Source organism: Vespula vulgaris, chromosome 2 (assembly GCF_905475345.1).
Source record: "Vespula vulgaris chromosome 2, iyVesVulg1.1, whole genome shotgun sequence".
Taxonomy (NCBI): domain Eukaryota; kingdom Metazoa; phylum Arthropoda; class Insecta; order Hymenoptera; family Vespidae; genus Vespula; species Vespula vulgaris.
The window spans coordinates 1,799,130-1,827,069 of NC_066587.1; the positions used below are offsets into that span (position 1 = coordinate 1,799,130).

Consider the following 27,940-nt stretch of genomic DNA (forward strand, 5'->3'; position numbering starts at 1 on the left):
AAAATATCTTTATGCAACATAAATAACAATATTAAAATTGAAAAAATGGAAATAAAAAAGAAAAAAAAACAGAAGAATAAATAAATAAATAAATAAATAAATAAATAAATAAATAAACAAATAAATAAAAACACAACAAACAAAAAGAAAATCTATATACAAAGTAGTAGTAGTAGTAACAGTAGTAGTAGCAACTTAACGAATCGGACAAAGATCATAGAATACTTTACAATCTATCGATCGAGAAATCTTCGATTCGAGATATCGAATAGTTCGAGACCACACAGTAGTATATCGTTCGACCAACATAAGTTCTTCTCCAAAGGAACAGGTTTTTTCTTGAATCGATTGATCGATCGATCGATCGTTATTATAATAACGAGTATAAAATGGCGATATTTCGAGTAGAAAAAGAAATAAAAAGAAAAAGTAATAAGATAATAATAATGAGGAGGAGGAGGAGGAGGAGAGTGGGAGGGTTTTAGGGGTGGGGGAGACATCGAAAGATGAGTTCGACTCTTCGTGCGATTCTTCGAGTTGCTCTTTAAAAAATATATACATTAGATTCATACCAGACACAGTACGTGATGATAAATTAATAGTAATCGTGAGATTACGTGTCAAGTTATTTCGATTCGTTTGCCATTAACTTTACGAGAGATACTCGATTACATCACTGCTCTGTTTAAATAGATACATCAGAGTTCTTTCCCTCTCTTTCTCTCTCTCTATCTATTTCTTTATCTATCTATCTCTTTTTAACGTACATGTATACTCCTCTAGTCACGCCTATTTTTTTTCTTTCTTTCTTTCTTTCTTCTTTTTCACCCTTTTTATTTCTTTCTTTTTTTTCCATATTTTTTTTTGCATTCTTTTTTCTCTTTCTCTGTTTTTTTTTTTTTTTCTTTCCATTTCTCTTTTCTTTTCATTTTCCTTTTTTTTTCTCATCGATGTCTTCTAATCCTCAATCGTCGTGATTAATATTAAAAGAAAGAAATTGTTTTGTTATTATCTCGTTTACCTCGATAAATATTTTTATTTGCGAAGATAAAATAAAAGAAATCAGAGATTCCTAATCCGAATCAGAAAGGAATGTTTACATTGGAAACGCGTTCGTTGATATTTCTCATACGAATGTAATTCTTCTCGTGGTGTAATGGTCATCGAACCTCGTGTTTTGTCAGATGATAAAAATTACTCTTAATCTGGCCGAACATCAATGAATAAGGGGAATCGACTCTCTCGTAAATCTTCTTTTCCTTTCGCACTAAATCGTTGAGCTTTGTTTCGGAAAATATAACAAAGAAAAAGAAAACATATAAACAAATAAGAAAAAAAGAAATTAATTTCCTTAAACAATAATCCAACAATACGATAATAAAATCCAAACAATAATACTTTCCTATTAAAATCAATCGATATTTTATTTATTATTAAGAAGTTTCAAAATTTTGATATATCTACTTTTCGTGCAACAAATTTATTCCAACGATTGAAATTTATAAAACGATATAGAAAAAGTGAAAAAAAAAGAGAGACTTAGAATCCAACAATACGATAATAAAATCCAAACAATAATACTTTCCTATTAAAATCAATCGATATTTTATTTATTATTAAGAAGTTTCAAAATTTTGATACATCTACTTTTCGTGCAACAAATTTATTCCAACGATTGAAATTTATAAAACGATATAGAAAAAGTGAAAAAAAAAGAGAGATTTAGAGTCCAACAATACGATAATAAAAACCAAACAATAATACTTTCCTATTAAAATCAATCGATATTTTATTTATTATTAAGAAGTTTCAAAATTTTGATACATCTACTTTTCGTGCAACAAATTTATTCCAACGATTGAAATTTATAAAACGATATAGAAAAGGGGAGAAAAAGAGAGATTTAGAAATATATATATATATTTTTATCTCTCTTTATTAAGATTAGTCGAAACATTCGCATTCAATGTCGTCGATCGTCGTCGATCGTCGTCGTTCGTCATCGTTGTCGTTGTCGCGTTGTCATTGTCGTCGATCGTCGATCGTCGTCGATCGTCGTCGTTTGGATATTGCGTTTAGTAATTTTATTCGACGAGAGTGAAGTCATTAATTTACATCTGTCAGCGACAGAAAATACGTACGTACTTGCGTACGTAAGATGCGCGTTCTCATTATAAACGTCTGGTTATCGCGATCGCCTCATCAAAATCACGTACAATTTACAGCTCGTCGTTTGACGAGCGTATTCGAAGATCGAGATATGATCGCACGTGTCTAACGATACCTGACTATTAATTTAAACAAACAGGAACGTTCAATAAGTCATCATCCGGGATTTCCAATTGGTTAACACTACAAATCATGAAATTAAATATTAATCGGTAATTAAATAGTAATCTCACCGTTTCCAATCGTTTTTGTTATCTCTATGGGCGGCCATATTAGTTGAAACATAATCCACAAATTTTTTATTTCCTTTTTGTTTGATCAAATTTATTTTTCATTTATTTAGATAATCGATTAATATTGTCAAAGTGTAATTTTGTATTATTATAATGTAATTGTTATTACTTTATAATATTATTATTATTATTATTGTTATATGTTATATTTACATAATTATATCAATATAGTTTATTATTATATTATTAAATAATTATATTAATATAATTAATTAGTATGGAATGAGTTATAGTACATACGTATATACATACATATATATATATATATATAACATCTATCTAGTTAATTTATTAATAAACAAAACCACTTTGTTATAATTACACGAATAAATATCTCCAGTTTTCCATCAACAAAAAAAAAAGGGAAACAAGAAACAAAAAATAGATCGACAGTTGTAGCAGATATATTATAACGATCGATCGTTTTAATTAAATTTACGATGAGGCCCACCCGTTGTGAGATTATTGTAATCCGGTGAAGAAAATTTTCATGAAATTAAATCAATTTGCTAATCCTGACGATAAGCCTTGTTTTCCTGTCGTCTATCTTTCTCTCTCTCTCTCTCTCTCTCTGGTTACTTATCTCTCTATCTATCTATCTATCTCTATTTATCTCTCACTTCGTTAATCTCAATCTTCTCCTTTAGTCGTCGTTAAGGATTATCTCGAATCACCAGGGAGTTGAATAATTATTCTCTCGTTGATGGAGATAGAAAGTGAAAACGGTGTGTGCTTAAGAATATCGGCGGACCGGTCTCTCTCTCTCTTTCTCTCTCTTTCTTTCTCTCTTTCTTTCTCTCTTTCTCTTTCTTTCTCTCTTTATCTGTCGGTAGTCAAGTTGAAAATGTACGCGAGCTTATTTGCTTACGAGGTCGTTCGATGCTGGGAATGAAATCAGCATAAACATAGAAAAAGAGAAACAGAGGGAGAGGGAGAGAGAGAAAGAGAGAGAGAAAGAGAAAGAGAAAGAGAAAGAGAAAGAGAGAAATTGTAGAAGAAAGATAGAAAGAGAAAGAAATTGTAGAAGAGAAATAGAAAGAAAACGATAGAGAGAGAAAAATTATAAAAGAACAATAAAAAGAAGACGAGAGAAAGAGAAATAGAAAGAGAGCGAGAGAGACAGAGACAGAGGAAGAGAAAGAGAGGGAGGGGAGATTATTTATTATTTATTATTTGTTCTTATCGATAGTTGCAATATTAAATATTTGTAAAGTTAGAGAGAGAGAGAGAGAGAGGAGGGATGAGGAAGAGACGATAATTTTGTTTATAAAAAATGAGAATCAATCATTTTCGCGATATATATTCTATAAAGTTTGAATCCGTCAATGAATTTAAAACAATGTCATAAAATTTTCAGATTCGTATTGACGTTTCTTTTTTCTTTTCTTTGAATTTTTTTATTTTCATCAACGTAAAAAGAAAATTTTCTTATATATAAACTCGATACATTACTTACTTTCTACGCTTTATCGTGATAACATCGGTATCGTTGGATATAATAAATTTAACGGTACGTATATATACGTGCTATAAAATTGCAACGTTTATCGCGTACAGTATACGAAGATAGCTATTATATACTTATACTTATACATATACATTCATATATATTTATATATATATACATATATGTATACGCACACAAATGTATATTTATATATGTATATATGTACTTATATATATATATATATCTATATACACACAAATGTTCTATGGACACCTATCTATATGTATGTATACGCTCGCATACACACATATACATACATTTGTGCACGCGTGCACGCGCGTACATCTATTTGATAGTATCTACCTTTTGCGTGTGACGTTGTCGAGATCATCGTGAATGTTCGGATATGGTTATTGCACGGGTCTCTAACGGCAAACGATAAATTTGTCGATTTTAAGATGCGTCGTCCGAATCTTTTCGTGAAACCAAAAAAAAAAGAAAAAAGAAAAGAAAAGAAGAAGAAATAAAAGAAAAAAGGAAAGAAATGTTCTCGCAAGAGACGTCGTCGATTAGTTCGATAAAATTATATCGAGTTAAGTTTCATCGACTTTTAAAGACGATAAGATGTCGGGCGCGAAAAGTTTCCAAGTAATTATAATAATTTTATTCGATCGTAAAACTACAAATCTAGCCGATTAAATTGCAAGATCGAAGTCTCGTTGCAAATAAATAAATAAGAAATAAATTGTCTCGAAGAAGTTTTTTTTTTTTTTTTTTTTTATCGTTTAGGAACTTTTTGACATTGCCGTGTATGCTGAATATTTTTTTATCGAATTCTTTTTTTTTTCTTTTTTATTTACAATAACTCATACACATTTGTCACATTTGTCGCATTTGTATTATTTTCTTAATTATATTAAAGATTTTTGATAAGAATAAATATATATATATATATATATATATATATATATATATTATATATAATTTTCTTTAAAACGATATCTATTTGTAATCTTCGAATATCTGCTTCTAAGATTCTTCTTAATGCAAACGATAAGTTTCCGAAGGAAGGACGATGCACCCTTCGAAGCCTGTGAAATCGGATTAACGCGATAATCGTCGTTGCATCCTGTTTTCAACGTGTTCAGTAATATCATCTAAACATCATCTTGAAACTTGTAAATATCTGCCGCGATAGATACTAAAATCATTTGCATCATTCACAGTGTTTATCGGCTTTTTTTCGGATCGATATATTTGACTTTTTTTTTCTTTTCTTTTCTTATCGTTTTTTTTCTTTTTTTTTTTTGTAAAAATTTTGATTACCATGATTTTTTCTGGTTGCTTTCCCTCTCTGTTTTTTGTGTTTCGTTTTTTTCCTTTCATGGTTTCTTTTTTTATCTCTTTTTTTTTATTTTTTGGTTTGTTTCCTATTCCCGACAAGAAAGAAGTATTGTCAGCGTGGGACGATATTTCATTTTTCCTTTTTGTCGTCTTTTCTTTGAAAGAAAGAAAGAAAGAAAAAAAGGAAAGGGAGACGCTTGACAGGAAAAAATATTTTATAACTGACACTACTTGGAAACTTTTACTTTACTTTCATTTCTTCTTCTTCTTCTCGATTTTTATGAATTTTTTTTTTTAATCGTACTTCAAATTGTTTTGAATTTTGTTTTGATTTGTAGAAAAAGAAAGGAAGAAGCACAAGAGTGAGATTCGAATAGAAAAATTCGTTGTTGTGATTTTTTTTTCTTTCTCTTTCTTTCTTCTTGAAAGTGAAAGAATCTTTGAGAAGGTAAAATAGTTTATAATAAATGGTGTTTAGAATTTTGACACTCTTAGGAACACACTCGTTCTTTCATCCTTTACTTTCATTCTTCTCTTTCTTTCTTTCTTTCTTTCTTTCTTTCTTTCTTTCTTTCTTTCTTTCTTCCGCACTAGTCGAAATAGTTTATAAAAAGGGAAGCTTGCCGTCTAAAGTTTTGGAGTCGCGCCAGTAAACTCGAATATCACGGATATTCATTCGACTTTGGAGCCGGTACGACCAGTTTCATAGGAACCCGACGACCTTCGTTGAAATGTGTAATATAATAGTTGGAATTAATTGGACATTTTTTTGACGACGAAGAACAAATATTCTTGACCACCTACAGAGATGTGAGTATGTGTGTTGAATATATGTATGCATATGTGTCTGTGTGTATGAATATATATATGAATATATGTACATATATATGTATGTATATGTATATATGAATGTATGTATGTGTATGATGTACGTATATATGTATGTATGTATGTATATATGTGTAATTGTATGATATATGTATATGTGTATATATGTATGTTGTATGATGTGTGTGTGTGTGTGTGTGTACTCAAATTATCTTTCGTTAATCTCCAATATCTATCTTTGCTCTTCATTGCTCAAGAAATATCGATAAAAAGAACAATTAATGAGAAAAATATTTGTATTCTTTTTTTCCCATTTTTTCTTTTTTTTTTTTTCTTTTTTTGCTTTGTGAGAAATTTCGAAGTAATCATTCGAAGGATCTTTTGCGAGAAAACGAAAAAGAAAAAAAAAAAAATTTTCTCCGTTATCTTCAATATTTATCTTTATTTTTTGTTTCCTAAAAAAGCAGGAGGAAACAGAAAAAAAAATTCTTTCTTTTTCTTTCTTTTTTTGTGAGAAATTTCGAAGAAATCGTTCGAAGGATCTTTCGCGAGAAATCTATATATATATATATATATATATTAAAAAAAAAATCTGCATTATCTCCGATATCTGTCTTTTTTTTTTTTTTCTTCAAAAAAGCGAAGATTAAGAAAAAGAAAAAATAATAATTAATTTATCGAAAAATGTATTTAAAATTTATTGGCCTCAGAATTATTTTTAACGATGGGAAAATCGTCGACGACGATCGTAAAGAAACTTGTATCGTTTTCTATGAAGAAATTAACAAAATAAATAAATAAGTAACAAAAAAAAAAAAAATTCCTTAAAATGGCTGGTTAATGTGTTCCCATATCGAGAATCTTTTATGTACATCATTTTAACTGGGAACAAGTAGTATATAACAGTAGTAGTTGTCGTCATTGGTATTGGAAACATGGTTTACGGGCCACCCAGAAGTTCTCCATTGTTGTATCATACATACACACACACACATCGTATAAAATGTGAAACGCATTGCGTCCATCTTGCATGAAGTGGATTTATTTAATAATTATTTGAAATATGATAAATAAAAAAAACATAGTCATAGAATATTTGATAATAAGTTTGATGTATATGTATATGTATATGTATGTGTATATGATATGCATATCTATATATATATGTATATGAACGTCTGATATCTCAAGTTGATCTGATTTAGAAAGAAAGAGAGAGAAAAAAAAACTTCAAGGATGGGCCTTGAAAAAAAATTCCTAAGTCACTCATAAAAATCAATTAACAACGAACTACAGAAGCGATGGATCGTAAAATCTCTTTAGGCGGATAGAAGAACGGCCGAATGGATGAGTACGAGAGAGAGAGAGAGGGGGGGGGGGGATCATTGTAAACCAAAAATTCTCAAGTGATTTTTTTTTTTGAAGCTGCATTTAAAACCTTGGATTCCTTAATAAAAAAATTAAACGACCGTAAGAAGATCAGCTTCTGTTTTAGAATACATAACTGGAACAATATCGATGATAACGTTGTTGTAACTCGATTTTCTTTTTTATTTTTTTTTTATTTAAATTACAAACATTCTGATCCTCAACTTAGGAACTTTTCTAATTTCCCAAATCTAGGAACTTTTTTGCCTGTATGTCTCGTTGCATTTATATCTTGCAATCATCAAAGTTTTTACAAAATAACAATGTGCATGTTCCATATCGTTTCGATTATCATCGAGAAGAACCATATACGCACACAAACTAAACTAAACTAAACTAAACTAAACTAAACTAAACTAAATTAAACTAAACTAAACTAAACTAAGTAAAACTAAATGTGCATTGCGGGGGCGATCTGTGCTTACGATTTGCATTTGAGAGTTCCTATAAGCTTACTCTCGAGCTCTCTTGTCTAAGAGAAAGGGTGAGGGGAGAAAAGAGGGAGAGAGAGAGAAAGAGAATCAGAGAGAGAGAGAGAGAGAGAGAGAGAGAGAGAGAGAGAGAGAGAAACATGGGGCACAAAGACGGACTTCAGGGTTACCGAGAACTCTCGGTAAGAGCGTCGTTTTTCTCCTGTCTCCTTCTACCTCTCTTTCTCTCTCTTTCACTCTTTCTCTTTCTTTCTTTCTCTCTTTCTTTCTCTCGAACCTCTTATATTCTCTTTTTCCCTCATCGCAAACGCTGCCAACGACCTCGAAGTTCTCCGCACGAAGATCTCATCGACCTTTTCGACGAGCCCGATACGTTTTTCACTAGCCCTTCGACCAACCCCTTTTCTTTTATTTTTTTGTTATTTTTGTTATTTTTTTATTTTATTTTTTTGCTTTCTTTTAATCTTTTCTTTTTCTTCCTCAGTTTGAAAAGTTGTTGAAAAAAATAGTGCTTTGAATATGAGACGGCAGAACGAGAAAGACTGGAGGGGTGGTACTTTGGGATATTTAGTTCTACATGAAGTATTATAATTTAACGTGTGTATTTTTTTCTTTCTTTCTTTTTTTTTTTTTTTTAGTTTTATTTTATTTTATATCTCATACGAATGGAATTCATTAATTAGGAAGTTAATGTCGAAAATCTGTCGAATTTTTTGATTACGATACTACTTTCTTTTTCTTTCGTTTATTTTTTAATTATATGTTATATTACATGTGTGTGTGTGTGTGTATGTATATAAGAGTTATATACCATAATTTTCGCGTGATATAAATTTTTGTCGAAATATAAAAAAAAATTGAAAAAGTTTGATTGGAACGTAATCATTAATAAACAATTATATAATCGATAAACGATTAACGAATTTAATTAATAATAATAGTTTATATAGTAGAATAATTTTATCGAAACGTACTTTTTTTGATAAAGAGAGAGAGAGAGAGAGAGAGTTAAATAAAAAAAAAAAAAAAATACAACCTTCCATTTTTTTCTTTTCTAATCTTTTCTAATCTATTCCACATACGTACATAAAAAAAAATACGTGCTCCCAAAGAATTTTTTTCACGAGAATAAATAAATCCGGATTTAAGTGTACCTCTTTCTAAGATGTTTACCAGTAAACGAGTTCGAGTTATCTGGTAGAATAACAACCCGTCGCCCTTTCGTTTGTAAACCAATGTCCGTACGTAATGTTCTCTTATATCGATCATCGCCATTTGAAATAAACATGAGAGACTGAAAGAGACAGAAAGGGGGGCAGGTATAAAAACTGTGTCCATTAGAAAGAAAGAAAGAGAGATCTTTTTTCGTTAGATTTAGTGCTTCATTATTGCACAATTTTTTTTTTTTCTAAATAAAAAGTAAGATTATTAATACAATAATAATTTAATAAATTAAATTAATTTAAGAATATTAATCATTTCATAATAATTTATTACATACATACATATATATATATATATAAAAGTGCATTTATATATAAATAAAAAATTAATTATTAACTTTAATAATAATAGCAAGAGAAACAAAAACGAAGAGAAAAGAATTTGAGAATCCATTAGATTAAAGAGAGAAATCTTTTTTATTATCATTATTTGTTACATTAATTGAATCGTTTCGTTATTAGACGAATAATCGTTGTTTCTTTTTTTCCTTTCAAATAACAAAAAATAAAATTATTAACGCGCAATAATTTCAATTAATTTAATAATATTATTAATCGCACGATAATTTATATAATACGTGTGTAATAATAATAAAACAATAAAGAAGACTTTTCTATTTTTATTCTTAATCATTATATTTTTAATCATTATATTTTAAAACGGAATATGTTTTAATTTTTTCGCAAACGAATATAAGATCGGTCGAAAGAAAATTTTATATCGGATGTAGGGTGCATTTTGAAATTCGTTTGATCGAATCTAATCTAATCGAATCGAATCGAATCGAATCGAATAGAATCGAATCGAATCGAATGTGTCCTATATCGATAGTAATCCAAATCGATAAAATGATTCGGGCCAAACGGCATTAGAACGTTTATTTTCATTCGTTCTTGCCCAGATCGTTTGAAACTCCGTCACTGCCGTTTATTTCACCCTCGATATCGGAAGTCAATTCAGTGATTATTTTCGGAACGTCCTCTGTTTCAGAATGAAAATCGACATTTTGCATGTATCTAACAGTGGTTCTCTATGTTCGTCATTTTCTCTCTCTTCCTCTCTCTCTTTTTCTATTTTCATATATTTCTCGCGTAATTATTTGTTAACTAAAAAATAAATTAAAATTCACCGATCCGAGAAATTTATTTTTCAAATTTTAACAAATACAAATATAAAGATAATATTAATATAATCATTCCAATATAATTTTTAATCTTACTCGTAGAATATATTAAACGTGATAATTTTAATATCTACATTTTATATGTTAATATTTTACACATACATTTGTACGTTATTATTATAAATAATATACTTGTCGTATCGCTTATAATAATAATAATAACAATTATATATAATATATAACATTATTATTATTATTATGATTATTATTATTATTATTATCATCATCGCGATATTTAAATATTTACTTTGAAAGATAATGTATATAAAAAAAAAGTAAAGGAAAGGAAGAAAAGTAAAAAGAAAAAAATTGGTTGCGCAAACAATTTAATGATAATAATAATAATAATAATAATAATAATAATAATAATAATAATAATAATAATAATAATAATAATATGATGATAATGACGATGACGATGAGAGGATGACGATGATGAAATGAAATTTCAAAAATATGCGCACCACTGGCGTATGCAATTCATTCTTTAACATATACATAGAGAGACGTCGTACGGATCGTTATGTTAATCGATGTTTAGATTCATAGCTTATCTCAGAGTGATCCTACTCGAAGATTTCAAATGCAAAACAGTCATGAGTTCATAACAGACGTGCATTCGCGATAGAGAAAGAGAGACAGATTGATATATGCACACACATACGCGTACGTATAGAGAACGAGAGAAAGAAAGAAAGAAAGAAAGAAAGAGAGAGAGAGAAAGAGATAGAAGACGTGGATGAACGAAACGCAAGCACATATATTTGTTAATAAAACCATCAAGATGAGACGGTCGAGCGATAAGAAGCGGAAATAAGATTAGGCAGTTCGTATTTTATTCGATCAAGGTCAACGAACGATATCGCACGGTATTGAATAATTAAATAATTAAATAATTAAATAATTAAATAATTAAAAATGACTTTAACAAAATAATTCGATCGGTCGCATCGTCTTTTTACTCGATTTTCATTTGACAAACGAAGAAACGTAGATACGATTCGTTTTGTTCCATTAAAAAAAATAAATAAATAAATAAATAAATAAAAGAAGAAGAAGAAGAAGACAAAGAATTAAGAAGAATAAAAAAGAAAAAAAAAAGAGAGGGATAAACCCGGAAAGGGAAAGAATCGAGATTGTTTATAAGAAGCAATATCTCGGCCCTTTTGTAAAACCATTTACGGGTGTCCGTCCGTAATCCAATAAGTAGTTAAGGAACGGGACATCTCAGCAGAAAAGCAGCAATAGCAATAGCAATAGCAGCAGTAGCAGCAACAGCAATAGCAGCAGAAGCAGCAGCAGCAGCAGCAGCATCAGCAACGACAACTGAAAGGCTGAGTTGTCCACTACGTCCACTAAAGTAATATAACCAGGTGCAAGCACTTGCATTGGGTTTACCATACACCTTTCTTCTAAACCCTTCTTTACCCTCTCTATTCATACGTATGCATGTATGCGAGTATTATATGCATGCATGTATATATGTATGTATGTGAGTTTGCATGTATGTAAGAAGTATTGTATGTATGTATATGTATGTGTGTATATATGTATGTATGTATTCTATATGAGTTTGAATGTATGTGAGATTGAATGTATTTAATGTATATATGTGAGTATTGTATGTAAGTAATGTACGTATGTAAGTATTGTACATATACATATAATGTGCGTATGTGAGTATTTTATGTATGTATGTATATATGTATGTATGTATTCTATATGAGTTTGAATGTATGTGAGATTGAATGTATTTAATGTATATATGTGAGTATTGTATGTAAGTAATGTACGTATGTAAGTATTGTACATATACATATAATGTGCGTATGTGAGTATTTTATGTATGTATGTATGTATGTATATATGTATCTGTCTGTTTCATTCGAGTCCTCCAAAGCCGCCATCCTTTCTTACATTACTATCGTAGATGCCGACCGAAGGGAGAAGTGCAACGGCAGAATGCAGGATGCAAAGCGTAGAATGCAACAAGAACTCCAGAAGAGGAAGAAGAAAAAAAAGAAGAAGAGGAAGGAGAAGGAAAAGGAGGAGAGATTGAAGTAGAAGAAGAAGAAGAAGAAGAAGAAGAAGAAGCGATCGCGGACTTGAAATGAACTTTCTACGAGCTACGAACTTGCTGATTATCTTTGAAACCACCATCGCCATCACCATCACCACCATCACCACCACCACCACCACTACCACCAACACCACCATCACCACCCTCTCCTCTCCCTTTTCGATATATCCTATCTTATTTTTCTTCATGTCGTTTCTCCGAATCGAAAGAGAGAAAATAGAAGGACAAAAGAGAGAAGCACGATCGTCGGGAACGTTCTATTCTCTATTTCTCATTTCTTTCTTTCTTTTTAATTGCATTCTTTTGTTTTATATTATTTCGTTTCTCGTTTTATGTAGTTTCTATTTATTTATTTTCTTTAGTACGCACTCCTCTCTCGGCATACACGTTTCATCTTTATCCTGTCTGAACTAAACAAAAGAGATGAACGTAATTGAACGTAAAAATCAACATGATTAATTGAAAAAAAAAAAAGAAGAAAAAGAAGAGGAAGAAGAGTTATCCTGTTCGTCTTTTCTTTTCTTTTTTATTAAGATTATCGATTCTTTTCTTACGCGTATATATCTGTATTTTTTTTTTTTTTCTAAATTGTTTCTGATAAAATAAAATATATACAAGATATACAAAAATTGAATACAACAAGATGTACGAAAAGAAATGCGAAGAAGAAAAAGAGTGAAGAAAATAGGAAAAGAGAAGAAGAAAGAGAAAGACAGAGAGAGAGAGAGAAAGAGAGAGAAAGAGAAAAAAGGATCATCTTGTATCGATCTAGTAAGATAGATAATAGATATAAGTACATATTTGCTTACTACGAAGGTAGGAGATAGAACGGTTGGCGTTAAGGAGGCGTTGATAATCGATAAATATCCCTTAGTACCTGTTAACTCGGCCTCCTCGTAATTCCTATAACGAGCCATGGTGTATCATTATATAGCCAGTCAGGTTTCCTTCGACCGTATACACAAAAAGACGGAGAAAGAAAGAAAGAAAGAAAGAAAGAGAGAGAGAGAGAGAGGGAAAGAGAAGGAGATTCCCGTAATTAGGAGCAATAATTAATTAGTTCGACTTTCGTTCTATTTTCTTTCTCTCATTCATTCTATCCTCCTTTAATCCTTGTCGTCATTAGATAAATTCTAGACGTTGTAGGTATCCAATTATGTTGATTGTTCGAACGAAACTATCGTTTTTCATCGTTTGCGCTTCATATAAATTCGAATAGAACATTTTCCCAAAAGGATTGAGAAGATGTTAATGTGTGTGTGTGTATGTGTGTGTGTGTGTGTGTAATTCGAGTTGACTGTAATTGCATATCATTCTCTCTCTCTTTCTCTCTCTCTCTTTCTCTCTCTCTCTTTCTCTCTTCGTTTTCTTATTTTGTTTAAGTCAGAGAAGACTAATAGCTCCGATCGTGCTTCATTAATGCTTCCTTCTTCATCTCTCTCTCTCTCTCTCTCTTTCTTTCTCTCTCTATCTCTTCCTCTCTTCCTCTCTTTTCTTTCTCTTTCTCTCTTTTGATATTCTCGGTCTCATTATCGCCATTCTCTCCTCGTCTCTAACGAGACGAACGAAAGGTGGATTCAGAAATGTCGTGAGAACGATTCTTCTATTCTCTTTTACTCGATACATACATACATACATACATACATACATACATACACATCTATATATATATATGCTTGTATATATGTATATATTCACGTATGTATGCTTATATGTATATATTCATGTATGTATGTCATTTGTGATGTATGCATATATGTATACGTATGGATGTATTTGTTTATAAGTATACATGTTTGTATTTGTATATATATGTATGTATGTATGTATATATGTATATTTAAACATATCCGTATATATATTTGATACATATGTATATACGTATATATATATATATATATGTATACATGTGTATGTATGTATGTATGTATGTCTCTTTCTTCCATTATTTTATTCTTATTCTCGGCAAGTACGGAATGCAAGCGTAGGTGGGTTTAACGTGGGCGTCCTCCTTGTCTAGCTCAAGCGCGCGCGTGTCCCCATGTTACGTAGAAGAAACCTAGGATATTGTCTCTTTCAACCAATCTATATCATATAATACGTATTACATAAATGTTATATAAATAATTTCATTTTTCGACCTGGTATCTCTTCCGAAGTTTTCCAACATAAGGAAGTGAAGAGATAGAGTGAGATAGAGGAAGAGAGAGAGATAGATCAATAACAACTTTTTAAGAAATATATATATATATATATACATATAAAATTGTATAAGAAGTTAATATTTATTTATATTTAAACATTAACCATACTATTACTGACTGACACAATTAAAATTTATTAAGATTAAGTAATAAATAAATAAATAAATAAATTTATATATCGGTACGTAAATAAAAATTTGTTTCCAAGCTAATTCTCATATATACATGTAAACAAATAAATAACAAACAAAACGATATAATTTAAAAGATACTTATATAACAATTGATAACAATTTATACGTACGTATCTGGAAAAAATGTAGAAAAACGCAAAAGTTAATGCGAATATGAAAATAAAATTTTGCAAACTTCGATTGCTCGAAACAGAAGGAAATTGAAAGAGATTGGTGGGGATAGGGGTGGGGAGTGGTTGAGGGGTGGGGTGATAGTATTGAAGAAACAGGTGAAGGTGGGGGAAAAGGATATAGATAGACGGTCGTACGTGTGTAAAATGTATTAAATTCGTCTGTTATCCCTTTTAGACGGGCCACATGAGAACTTCCAGCGGAAGTTACTTCATTAAACCGGCCGAGCATTGGCGCGAGAACGAGGATTCAATGATGGCATCCTCCTTGCAACATGCTATCTACCGGGTGCGTCCTCCCACTGAGTCAACCTCGTCCAACGAAATTGACGAGGATCCTACTGACGGTGTTCGCAATTGTGCTGTCATTGGTAAGATCCTTTTCGCTTAATTCTTTTTTCTTTGTATTCGTTTTCTTTTTTTTGTTCGTCTTTCATTCCTTTCATCTCGTTTTATTTCTTATTTCAAGCTAAGAAATTATCCCTCGTCTCTTCTCGGGGAAAAAAAAAAAAAAAAAAAAAAAGAGTATGTTTATTTCGCTTAAATATTCTCTTAAAGAAGAGTTGGTTTGTTTTTTACGAATGTTTCTTGTATTTTGATTTTTTTTTTGGTCTTTTTTAAAGGGGGATGCTCGTTAGGATTTTTCGTAAAACTGTGTGGATTTATTCTTTTTTTTTTATTTTCTTTTTTTTCTTCTTTTTTTTTTTTATAACTAGAAATTATCTCTTGCTTCTAAAAAGAAGAAAAGATGTATCTATATTTTTCTGCAGCGAAAGAAACAAAAAATTTAATTCATTTATCAGTAAAATAATATGTACATGTATTTGTATATATGTGTGTGTATATATTATACATACATATATATATATATATATAATCAATACACATTGATTTATATATATTATATCGGTATATGTATGTATATATATATATCGTTAAAAATTTTTATTATAGATATCGATATTCTACATATAGTTAAGAAAAAAAAGTATTAAGTATAAAATATTACAAAATTCCAAGATTTAAATTAATCGAGCGAATTGCGTCTTATTCTCTAATACACATACACACGCACACATCTAATAAAATATTGTAAGGTCGATTGATATTCAACATTGAAATTATTTTGATATTATGAATCAAGTTAGCATAAGACGGAGAAGACGTCCGCACCTGTCGTATGTTCGTTCGAAATACGCGTTCTGAAATATCATGTAAGAGTAACGAATTTATATGGGCGTAGGAAGTTACACGCACACATACATATATATACACGTACGTACAGCTACAAGAAAACGGGAATACAACAGAAAGAGAGAGTTGACGGAGAGAAAGAAAGACAATGAAAAAAAAAAAAAAAAAATAAAATAAAATAAAATAAAAATAAAAATAAAAATAAAAAGAGAAATCGAAGGGTTGGTGCATTCACCGCCGAAAAAAAATTAATAATGCATGCACCCAATCTTATAGTGTACACACACACACACACACATTATGTACGCACATGTACGCACATATATGTAAGGATGTATATATACATACATATATACATATATAAGTATATACATACATATACGTATATAAACGTATATATATATATATGTACGTATGTACGTATATATGTATTACAAATCTTTCTCTCCGAAATGGTTTTATTCATGACCCGAGTACATACTGTTCCTTTAAAACAGCCACTGTGTTGTACATACAACAAACCGAGGGAAAATATTCGTCTCTCGGCGACGTATAATATAACATTCGTGAATAATAAATTGACGGGGGAGACGGACTCTCTTGTGAGAGGGTGGGAGGGTGGAAGAGATAGGGAGGGGGACCGACCGGTTCGAAACCGGTGCGAGCGTGCGAAGCTTATGGTTAAGCTTATGCGAAGCCAACTCGATTAAACGTTCCGTTATTAAAGCATTTACATTGTTCAAACGATCGTGTGGAATGTACATACATACATATCTACATACGTACGTACGTGTATACGTTTATACATATGTTTGACTGTTTATGTATATATATATTTAAATACGTATGTTTGTTCAGTGTGATACTTGTCGAAAACGGGAAGTAGTTCGTTTAAACGCTAATTAAGTTTGAATTTCATACGTTCGTTTGTGATTTTTCTTTCTTTCTCTTTCTCTTTCTCTTTCTTTCTTTTCTTTTTTTTTTTTTTGGATATATATTAATTACATTCTCTTATACTCTTGATTGAAACGATTACGATGGCGGTAAATTCGTCGTGACGATGAAGTAATGATAAATTTGAAGAAATGATTTCTTTTATCTTTTTATTTATTTAATTTTTTTTTTTTAGTGAAAGAGAATGACTATGACTGCGAACAATCTGCGAGTAATTTAATTTATATTTATCTTTCTGTAGTAATAATTCAATTTTTTTTATCTATTTATCTACGTCTCTCTTTTTCTTTCTCCCTCTCTCTCTCTCTGTCCATCTTCGTTGAAAGGATAACAAAGTTGTTGAAGTTTTGATCTGACAATGAAAGAATGAAAAAGATGTAGAGAAATAAAATTTTTTATTTATTAATCTTTCCTTTTTATTTCTTCTTTTTTTTTTTCTCTTTATTATTCTTTTTTTAATTGAACTAACAAACAAGATCGTTCGTGGAACAACCAATGTGCGAACAACCAATCGCTCGTTCTCGTTTTATTACATAATAATAAATAATATTATTAATAATAATATAACATACTAAATATACTAACGTATATATTTAGTATATTACATTAGTATAGTAGTATATTACAATATATTACATTAATATATTAGTATATTAGTATCAGCATAGTACTAATATACTAATATATATTACATATACAATACTAATATTACATAATAATAAAATAAATCTATTCTCTCTCTCTCTCTCTCTCTCTCTCTCTCTCTCTCTTTCTCTCTCCCACATACACGTTTCTACGAAAGAACGACGAGGTCGACGGAGTTTTTGCGTGACAATGAAAAAATGAAAAAAAAAAAAATGAAAAATAAAACAAAAAGAAAAAATAAACAAGAAAAAAAAATTGCAGTGGAATTAAATTCTTTTTTATATGGTGGAGGTGGTGGAGGGAGGAGTTTCTTTTTTCTTTTATCTTTTTAACCGATGAAAGAGGATGTCTGGACCACCTTGTAAGCAACCAATCACGCGGTTGTTTTTACTAAGAAGATTAACCGGCCATCTCCTGTGTTGAATTCTGACGTCTGATCGGAGACAGCTTGGCGACGTTTCGACTTTCGAGTTTCTTTTCTTGGTAGACCTGTCACCGAGCTATCTAAATTCGTGAAGGTTCTCAAAAACGTTCCTTTATAAGGCCGACGTGAGGCGACGGGACGCGAGGCACCGTTTCATTCCGATTTGTTCCGTCTTTGTTAAACCGATCAACTTTTTTCATTGTCAGAGATACCGTACGTGCATTCATGCAGTGATCCATACGGTCGAAGGGGTGTGGAGAGGGGGAGTAGAGGGTGGTGGGAGGGAGGTATAGGAACGTGAGAAGAGAGGATTATTTGTTCAAAAAAAAAAAGAGAAAGAGTGAAAGAAGGTGAAGGGGATGAAAAAGAAGCGAGAGATAAAGTGAATTAATGAAAAAAAAAAGAAAAAAAAATAGAGATAGAAAGGGATGGGAATAATAACGATCGAAAAGAGAGAAATAGAGAAGAAATTAGAGGAAAATATATAATATCTAGTCTCGAGTGATTGAAGAGAGAAAAAAAATTGAGACGGACGGAAAATGAAGGAGAAAAGTGAATTAATACGATGAGTTAAAGATAGATGGATAGAGCAAGACGGAGAGAAAGAGAGAGAGAGATAGAGAGATAAAAATAGAGAAAGAAAATATAGCGAAGTAATTGAAGAGAGTGAGAGAGAAATAAAGTAAACAAATAGAGAAAGAAAATAAATTGAACTTGCAAAGTAAAGAGACAGATAGACAGAGAGAGAGAGAGAGAGAGGGGGCGGGGAGGGAGAGGAGAAATATAGATAGAAATAGAGATAGAAATAACAGCGAAGTAACCGGAGAGTTAGAAAAAAGAGAGAGAAAGAAAATAAATTAGACTTACAAAGAAAAGAGAGAGAGAGAGAGAGAGAGAGAGAGAGAACAATAGAAAATAGATAATACGACATGAATCGATACGATAATCGTAATCTAAGTATATCGAGAATGATATCGAAACACGATCTACATCGAAGTAAACGTATCCTACGACACTTATAGTCTTTCTCTCTCGTACACACTCTTCCTCATTCTTTTTTTCTCTTTTTATCTCTTTCTCTTTCTTTCTTGTACGAGTATAAGCATGATTTCATTCATTTATAACCGGCTTCAACAACATCACAGCATCACAACATCAGCACCCAGGAACACGAGCACGAGCATGGGCATGAGCACGAGCATGAGTATAAGCATGAGCATGAGCATGATCGTGATCGTGAGCAGGAGTAGCAGGAAAAAGATGGTTACATATATACGAATAAGAGCGATGTACCGATCTTCGATGTTATCGTGGCTATTAGATCGAACCATGTTCAACGGGAGAAATTATCTCGATATATATATATATATATATATATATATATATATAGTATATGTGTGGATATGAATATATATGTATATTTAAATATAAAGATGCATATATATAATATGTAATATATATCATATAATATATACATATACATATATATGAACATATAAATATGAATACACACACATACACACACACACATGCTACGTATTTTGGAGGAGAAAAGAAAAGAAAAGAAAAAAAAAATCAAAGAAGATATAAATAAAGGAGAAAAGATGATCGTCCTTATGATCCCGAAGGAATCATAAGGATGCAAAGAAGGGATGCATAAGGTCGGAAAATCGCAGCTTTGGAGATCGACGAACCATGCTCGTTTCGTTTCTCCTCCTCTTCCTCTTCCTCTTCATCTTCCTCCTACTTCTTCCACCTTTCTTCGAGGAATCAGCCCTCAGGCATGGTAAACCTGTTAAGCTTCAGATGAGCCCGCAATCAGGCACGAATTTCGAAGGAACGAGGAACCTTCTCTCTCTCTCTCTCTCTCTCTCTCTCCCTCCTTTTTCTCTCTCACTCATTGTGTATATCATCCTGCGAAGAGAAAACTACCGTGTCCGTTCGTAACACTCTCATGCCATTGGAATTTTACCTGGAGGAACAGAGAAAAAGGATCATGGAATTCCTAATTCGTTTCGTTTCGATGATTACGTCGTAATTAAGTCTCTCTTTCTCTCTATATATATGTGTGTGCGCGCGTATGTCTCACACACACTCACTTTCCGTCTAACGAGACAGGGAAACCTTAATGGTAAATTGCAAAGTTAAAAGTATTTATTATAAAATTATTTTCATTTATCAATGTAGTACATTTTTTTTTCTTTTCTCTCTCTCTCTCTCTCCCTCTCTCTTTTCTCTTTTCTTTTTTTTTTCTTTTTATCATCGGACAGCAAAAAGTAATAAAAGTAGTCGATCGATCGATCTGATGTAAAATAAAAATTTTTTAAACGAGATTTTCTTTTTTTTTTTTTTTTAATAAATCGAAATAGATAAAATTCTATGATTAAGATTAATGTCAATTCGATGCGATATTGTCCTTCTATCTTTTTCTCTCTTCGATCAAAATTTCTATGTAAAATTTTGCTAGTTATTTATACCATTAGTGTGTATAAAGTTGAGAAAGTAACGTTTATGGTTCTTTTCGTTTCAACGATTTACGTTGTAATTAAATCTCTTTCTCTTTCTCTTTCCCAGATAAAAATTTCTTTATAAAATGGTGGTAATAAAATTTTACAAAATATTTATTCATTCGTGTATAAAGTTAAGAAACTAATGTCTATGGTCTTCTCGTTTCAACGATTTACATTGTAATGAAATCTCTTCCCCCTCTCTTTCTCTTTATAGTGGATTTTGACTGACATCATCGATACGAATTTCTCCGCTAATTTCGAAGGCGGTCACCGATCTAAATCTTTATTTAATATTACGATAGACTTTGAAGAAATGTTTATATCATAATGTATGAAGTTACGGAACATTGTAAATAAATTGATGATGATGTATCTACTTCTATATATACGTATACTATCTTACTTATATACGTACATGGATACAATACCAATACATATACATACGTACATATATATATATATCCTATGTATATAAAGAACGAAGGAGAACATAAAGCTAATGGAGAACACGAGCGATTACAAGAATGTAATTACACAGCCTTCGGCTCTGTGTTCTTTCTTTACTCGTTCGAATTTCAATCGTTATTAACCTCCTCGATGTATCGGACTACGTGATCGCGAACATGGTCCGTACATAGAAGCGAAGGTGGAGATGAAGATGGAGTTGAAGGTGAAGGGAAAGAAGGGAAGAAGAAGGTGGACGATGTAGAAAGAAGAAAAGGTCTTTAAGGGCCCACCCTGGATGAGAGATGCGCCCTCCTGCCGCGCCCTTCATTCCTTTTCAAAAATCATGTCGATCTTCCATTTTGTGATCTTTAACTCTTTTAACATGCTTTGTACATGGTTATTTCAATCCTTCTTTAATGTATATATATATATATATATATATATATATATATATATATATATATGTCTAAATCGTATATATATATATATATATGTCTAAATCGTATATATATATATATATATGTATGTGTGTGTGACAAAAGTAACTTACTTGTATATTATTAGAAGGAATAACACGATTTTCAGATAAATATATCAAAGAGGAGGGAGGGTAGAGGTAGAGGTGATCGATTGATCGATCGGTCGGTCGATCGATGCTCTTCCTGCAAACCTGTACTTACTAACTAAAGTATATCATTAACTATAATTACTTATTATATTATATTATACAGATTATTTTATAATACTTACTCTATATTACTTATTATATATGGTATTAATATTATATATAATAAGATTGTATATATATATATATATATATATATATAGGTATATAACAATTATATATTAATAGTATTTATAATAAGTATAGAGTAATTTTTGTAAAATAATATGTATGTGTATATATGTATATACACACACGTGTAAATACATATATAAAAAGAAAGAAAATATATAGATAATATTTAATGGAAAGGTACGCTTCAGTTAAATAATATAATACATACATATATCAAAGTATAGAGGCGATCTATATCGATCCATCGATCCATCCATTTGATATCAATCGATCTATCGGAGTTGGCAGACCGCACGGCGCCCCGAATAAGCTTGCGCACGCGCTTATCTTCAGATGAGAATGCGTCAAAGAGAAAGAGAAAGAAAGACGACGACAACGTACCTCTTCTCTCTCTCTCTCTCTCTCTCTCTCTCTCTCTCTCTCTCTCTCTCTCTCTATACGAAGCGAGAGATCGATCGATCGATATGCAAAAGTCATTGACTCGGTTCGATCGCCCCAGAATAACGGACACTGTAATCGAGATCGAACTCACGCCATGGTCCTATCTTCTCTCGTATACTCATATACAGGCACTCGAGTACATATGTGTAGATATATGCGTATATATATGTTTGTGTATGTATATATATATTAATACACACAGCAATATATATGTACACGTAAACATTCGAGTTTTGCTGTCCACTTCTCTCAGATATGCGTTCGAAAGATCGATCAAGAGCAAAGCCTGTTATTACAGGTTGTGATCGAAATGACAGACATTACTCGATCTCTTTCGATTATTATCGAACGGTCTTGAAATAATCGACTAGTGCCCTTTCTTTCTTTCTTTCTTTCTTTCTTTCGTACTTGTTTTATTTTTATTTTTTTTTGTTTATTTGTATTTTTATTTATATTTTTATTTTTATTTTATATATATATATAGTTTTTCTTAATGATTATTACAATGGTAGATCCTTTAATGGTGTTACTTTAATCCACTGTATTTTTTTTTTTTTTTATATGTATATTGGATTAATTAAAAAAGAAAAGAGAGAGAAAAGAAAAGCGAAAAGAATAGATTATGTAAAATTTTATATACGAAATAATAATTAATGTTTGTTCATTTAATCGTTTGTTAAATCAAATTTCTTGACGTATCTATTATATAATATGAAAGTTATAATATTGCTATATTAATTTTTATGTTGTATTAATTACTATACTTACTATTCTAAAAGTAATAATATTACTTTCGTCTGATTAAGTATAATTTGCTGTTGAAATATTTACATAAAAAATTTTCATATATACGGGAATCATGTAATTAAGTTTCCGTTGATAAAACGATACGACGAAAAAAAAAGAAATATATATATATATAAAAGTCTCGAAATCTGTCAATCTTCGAAGTTACATGATATTATAGCAAAGATTATAATATCTGTTTCTAGAAGTTAATTATGAGAGAAATCGAATATAATCGATCTTTAACTATCCCTCGATGATTTTAAATCTCCCGCCTGTTTTCCTCGCTCGTTTCAAATCGTTTAATAATAATCATTCGAAAGTTATCTCTTTCATACCTTGTAATTTTCTTCTGGTGAAAGTATCTTTCAGATATCTTTAATATTTTCCAATAGGTTTCTTCCTTTTTCTTCTCTTCTTTTTACTTTTTTTTTTTTTAATTTTTTTTTTAATTTTTTTTATATATTTCTTTCTTTTTTCGAAACCAAAAGACAGACAAGTTTCGTGTTCAGGACGATAAAATTGAAGAATAAAATAAAATATAAAAATAAAAAGATACAACAAAACTTTCCGAACGTACTTATATATTTGTACGTACACACATTTGCATATTTATATATTTATATTTATATTAATTTACATAATATATAATACTTTATATTACAACAATACATTTACATACACACATACACATATTTATATATTTACATATTTATATTTATATTAATTTACATAACATAACGTATACTTACGCACATATCCAACATTCTCTCTCTCTCTCTCTCTCTCTCTCTCTCTCTCTCTCTCTCTCGCATATATATAAATACATACGAATCAGAGATCGGCTAGAATTCTAAGGTAAATCACTTCACGCCCGTATAAGAATGTTCTCTCTTATGGGGATTTGTGTTCTCGCGAGCGCATGCTTACCTTCGACCCCTGAGCTCGCTTTCTCGTTGGAATTCCATAATCTTTCGATCGGCTTCTCCGACGCTTACGATGTGCCTCTCTCTCTCTTTCTCAATCTCTCTTTGTCTCTCTCTCTCTCTCTCTCTCTCTCTCTCTCTCTCTCTCTCTCTATCTGTCAGTCTCTCTCTATTTCTCTCAATCTCTCTTTTCCTCTCTCTTTTTTGTTTTTCTCTCCTTCTTTCTCTCTCTCTCTCTCTTTTCTGTTTTTCTCTCTCTTTCTCTCTTTCTATCTTTCTTTCTCTCTCTCTTTCTATCTCTCTTTCTCTCTTTCTCATTCTGTCTTTCTCGTCGATTACGTCGTACAAGAGAGAGCTCGTAGAACAACAGTAGGTAGAAGAGAAGGATGAGGAGGTGGAAAGTGGGAAGAGACATCTCTGTTGCATATATTTTTTTAGGGTGGTTGAGAGAAAAAAAAAGAAGATAAAAAAGAAAGGAAATACCTTGGGAAAAGATTAAAAAGATTTCGAGACGTCTGCGTGCATTTTCTTTTTTCTTTTTCTTTTTTCTTCTTCTTTTTCTTTGTTCCCTCTTACTTCTTTTTTAATACTCCTTAGATCTCTTATTTATTATCGGATACTTTCTTTTCTTATTTATTTGTTTATTTACACCTTTTATCATTATTTCTCTTTCTTTCCTTCTCTTTCTCCCTCTCTTTTTTTTTTTTCTAACGCGTTTACGTGTATAATAATCGTAATGATTAATTTCGAGGGATATCAATTGTTTCGATATATATTTTATATAATTTTAATTTTTTCAATATATATTTGATATACTTACTATTTTTATTAGATTCGTTCTCTATAAGAATCTTGTCATATTTCATATTCCAAATATATGTGTTATATTTATAAAATTTTACTTCACACACACACACACACATATATATATATATATACACATACGAAAAAAAAATTTATTAATATATTTATATGATAAAATAAATATAATAGATATAATATATATATAACAATAAATAATACATACATATATATACACGTATGTGTGCGTTTATGTGTAAAGTTTCTTTTTATTTTTTTAATTAATACGAAATCGAAAGTTCGAACCGATGTCATGAATTTATATCTCAAAAGCAATCTAGTATTTTTTTTTTTTTTTATAAACAAGATCAAATTCGAATCGTAAGTGTGTATAAAAATTCAGCTTTATAAGAGACGCGTTTCTCGATGATGGCCGATGCTTCGAAGATATCCTGAAAATATATCTTAAAGACGTCTTTGTTTCCACTGTAACAGGAATAGACACGTCTTTCGCCTTGGCACGAAAAAAGTTTATATCGAATGTGGTTGGCAAGTAACTCGATCGGTGGTATTTACCTTCGTTCCTTATTTCAAAAATTTCTAACATCGTACATCGTAAAATAAATTAATAAATCGTATCGTATCTTTTTCTTTTTGTTATCTTTTTTTCTTTTTATATATAAAAAGATTATTATCTTGAGATGTTGTCGTATTAAGAAACGAAAATACATAGATATCGATAGATATCTAGATATATACATTTCTATGTATTTGTAGATATGTATGTATACGTAAATATTATTCTATTACAAATACATATATATTGTGTATGAATGTATTTCAGTGATAATTAATATGACGATTTCATATATATGTATAAATATATGCATATGTTTGAATGTACGAGTAATACATACATACATACATACATACATATATATATATATATATGAGTGTATTAGGTATAAATATATATGTATATTTTCATAAGTAATTTGTACGATGAATATGTGTAGACGGTTTGGATGATTTCAAGTGGGAATTCATATATTATTTTTATGAGATGCATATATGTACACACGTGTATATATATTCATATATATTAGTGATAGTATATATGTATATATTCGTACATAATTCGTATGCTGCATATTTGTGTGTGTGTGTGTGTGTGTGTGTGTACATATATTTCTCTGATGAGTGTGTGTATATATGTGCGATGAGTAAAAGCAACGTTATAAGAAGAAGAAAAATAAAAAGAGAAAGAAAAAGAAGAAGAAGAAGAAGAAGAAGAAAAGAAGACAGAGAACGAAAATACTTAAGGAGAGTGAGTGTTTTTAACGAACATCCATCATATCGGGCTACTTTCGCAGCTCGTAGATTAGAAGAGAGTATAATTTTCTTCTCCTCTCTGGGTACCCAAAAGGCGCCAGAAGGCTTCAATATCGACAAGCCTGTTAGTTAGCTTTTTTCTCCAGATATTATGTACGTTTAAACTTTTTCAATCTTTTTTTTTTTTATATATATATATAATAAATTTATATATAAATTTTATAGATATTTTAATATATAATATATATATATAATATAATATTTAATATGTAATATATATAAATTATTTTTTATATATATTTATATATATAAAATTTATAAATATATATAAATTTATATGTCCAAATTTCTTTTATTTGTGAATAATATGAAATTCTTTTGTGTGTGTGTGTGTATGATATATGAATATGCAGATAGATACATGTATGTATATATTTATATTATATATATCATGTATAATATATATTATATAATATATATATACATATATAAATATATATATATTTTTTTTTCTCCAAAAAAAAAGAGAGAGAGAGAGAGAATAGGAGAGAAGATTTAAAGGATGATTTATATTTCTTTTATCATCGCGAAAAGTTAAAAGGCACACCTGTATCTTGGCTACTAACAGGTAGTCGACGACTAAAATCGTTCGGATAAAAAAGAAAAAAAAAGAAAAAGACAGACTGACAGAAAGAATAAGAGAGAGAGAGACAGAGATAGCATGTGTCAGCGATATGGAGAATAAATGACGTGCCATTAAATGACGAAAGGATTCGTCTCTTCTCGACAGGATCAAAGATTTCTATCGGTCGATAAAATCTACGATGGCTTTTTTCATGGTCCATTAATAAAAATCAGACTCCAATAGAAAAAGAAAGAGAAGAAAGGAAGAAAAATATAGGGTGTGTCAAAATTCTCTGCAAATTGATAAAAAAATTTTAGATGAATTTTAAGAATTATCATCTTCTCGAGACCATTCTATGGTGCTAATAAATTTTTTCTTTTCTATTACACATAATAAAATTATAAACATTCCTTGTAAAATTACGGGTCTAATTTTATATCTGATATATCTAGAAAAGGAGTAATTAATTTTTGAAATCGTTCGAAGTCATTCGACCCACTTTGCAGTGTTCTCATGTTGCATAATTCGTTAATAAAAAAATTAGACTTCGATAGAAAAAGAAAAAGAGAGAGAGAGAGAGAAATACAGGTCTCTAGATTAATCAACAAATTTCCTATGCATAATACACATCTCCAAAAATCAATTACTATATTTTGAAACCTTTCGAAATTAAAAAAAGTTATTATCTATTAATATATATTCAATAAAAAAATATTATTTCTTATTGAACATTTTTTTTTTTTTTTTTTTTTTTTTTTTTAAGAATAATAAAATAATAGACCTTGTTTGTAAAGTTGCTATGGCCAATTTGCGAACTTCGAATGGATCTAAAATAAAATAGGATCAATTGATTTAAGAAAAGAAAAGAAAAGAAAAATTAAAAAAGGAGAGAAGAAAAGAACAAAAAAAAAATCTTAAAAAACTTTTGATCCATTCCTGCGTATCCTTTCATTTCGTCGATTTAAAACCATCGCAATTCAAGACTTCTCGTTTGTAAACGTTCGCCCGACGCGTCTAGAGTCAATTTTAAACTGACTTGCGAAAAACTTTTGCTTCTGTCA

At 30.3% G+C, this 27,940-nt stretch overlaps 1 protein-coding gene across 6 annotated transcripts in view; it reads left to right on the forward strand.

The window, feature by feature from the left end:
* The window catches only part of LOC127061459 (A disintegrin and metalloproteinase with thrombospondin motifs 9), a 116,879-nt gene that overhangs the window by 55,815 nt on the left and 33,124 nt on the right, over nucleotides 1-27,940 (forward strand). For all 6 annotated transcript variants that reach the window (XM_050988342.1, XM_050988346.1, XM_050988345.1 and 3 more), the window contains one exon: nucleotides 15,174-15,366. In XM_050988342.1, the coding sequence (XP_050844299.1) occupies nucleotides 15,174-15,366 (193 nt within the window). The remainder of the gene's footprint in view (nucleotides 1-15,173; nucleotides 15,367-27,940) is intronic.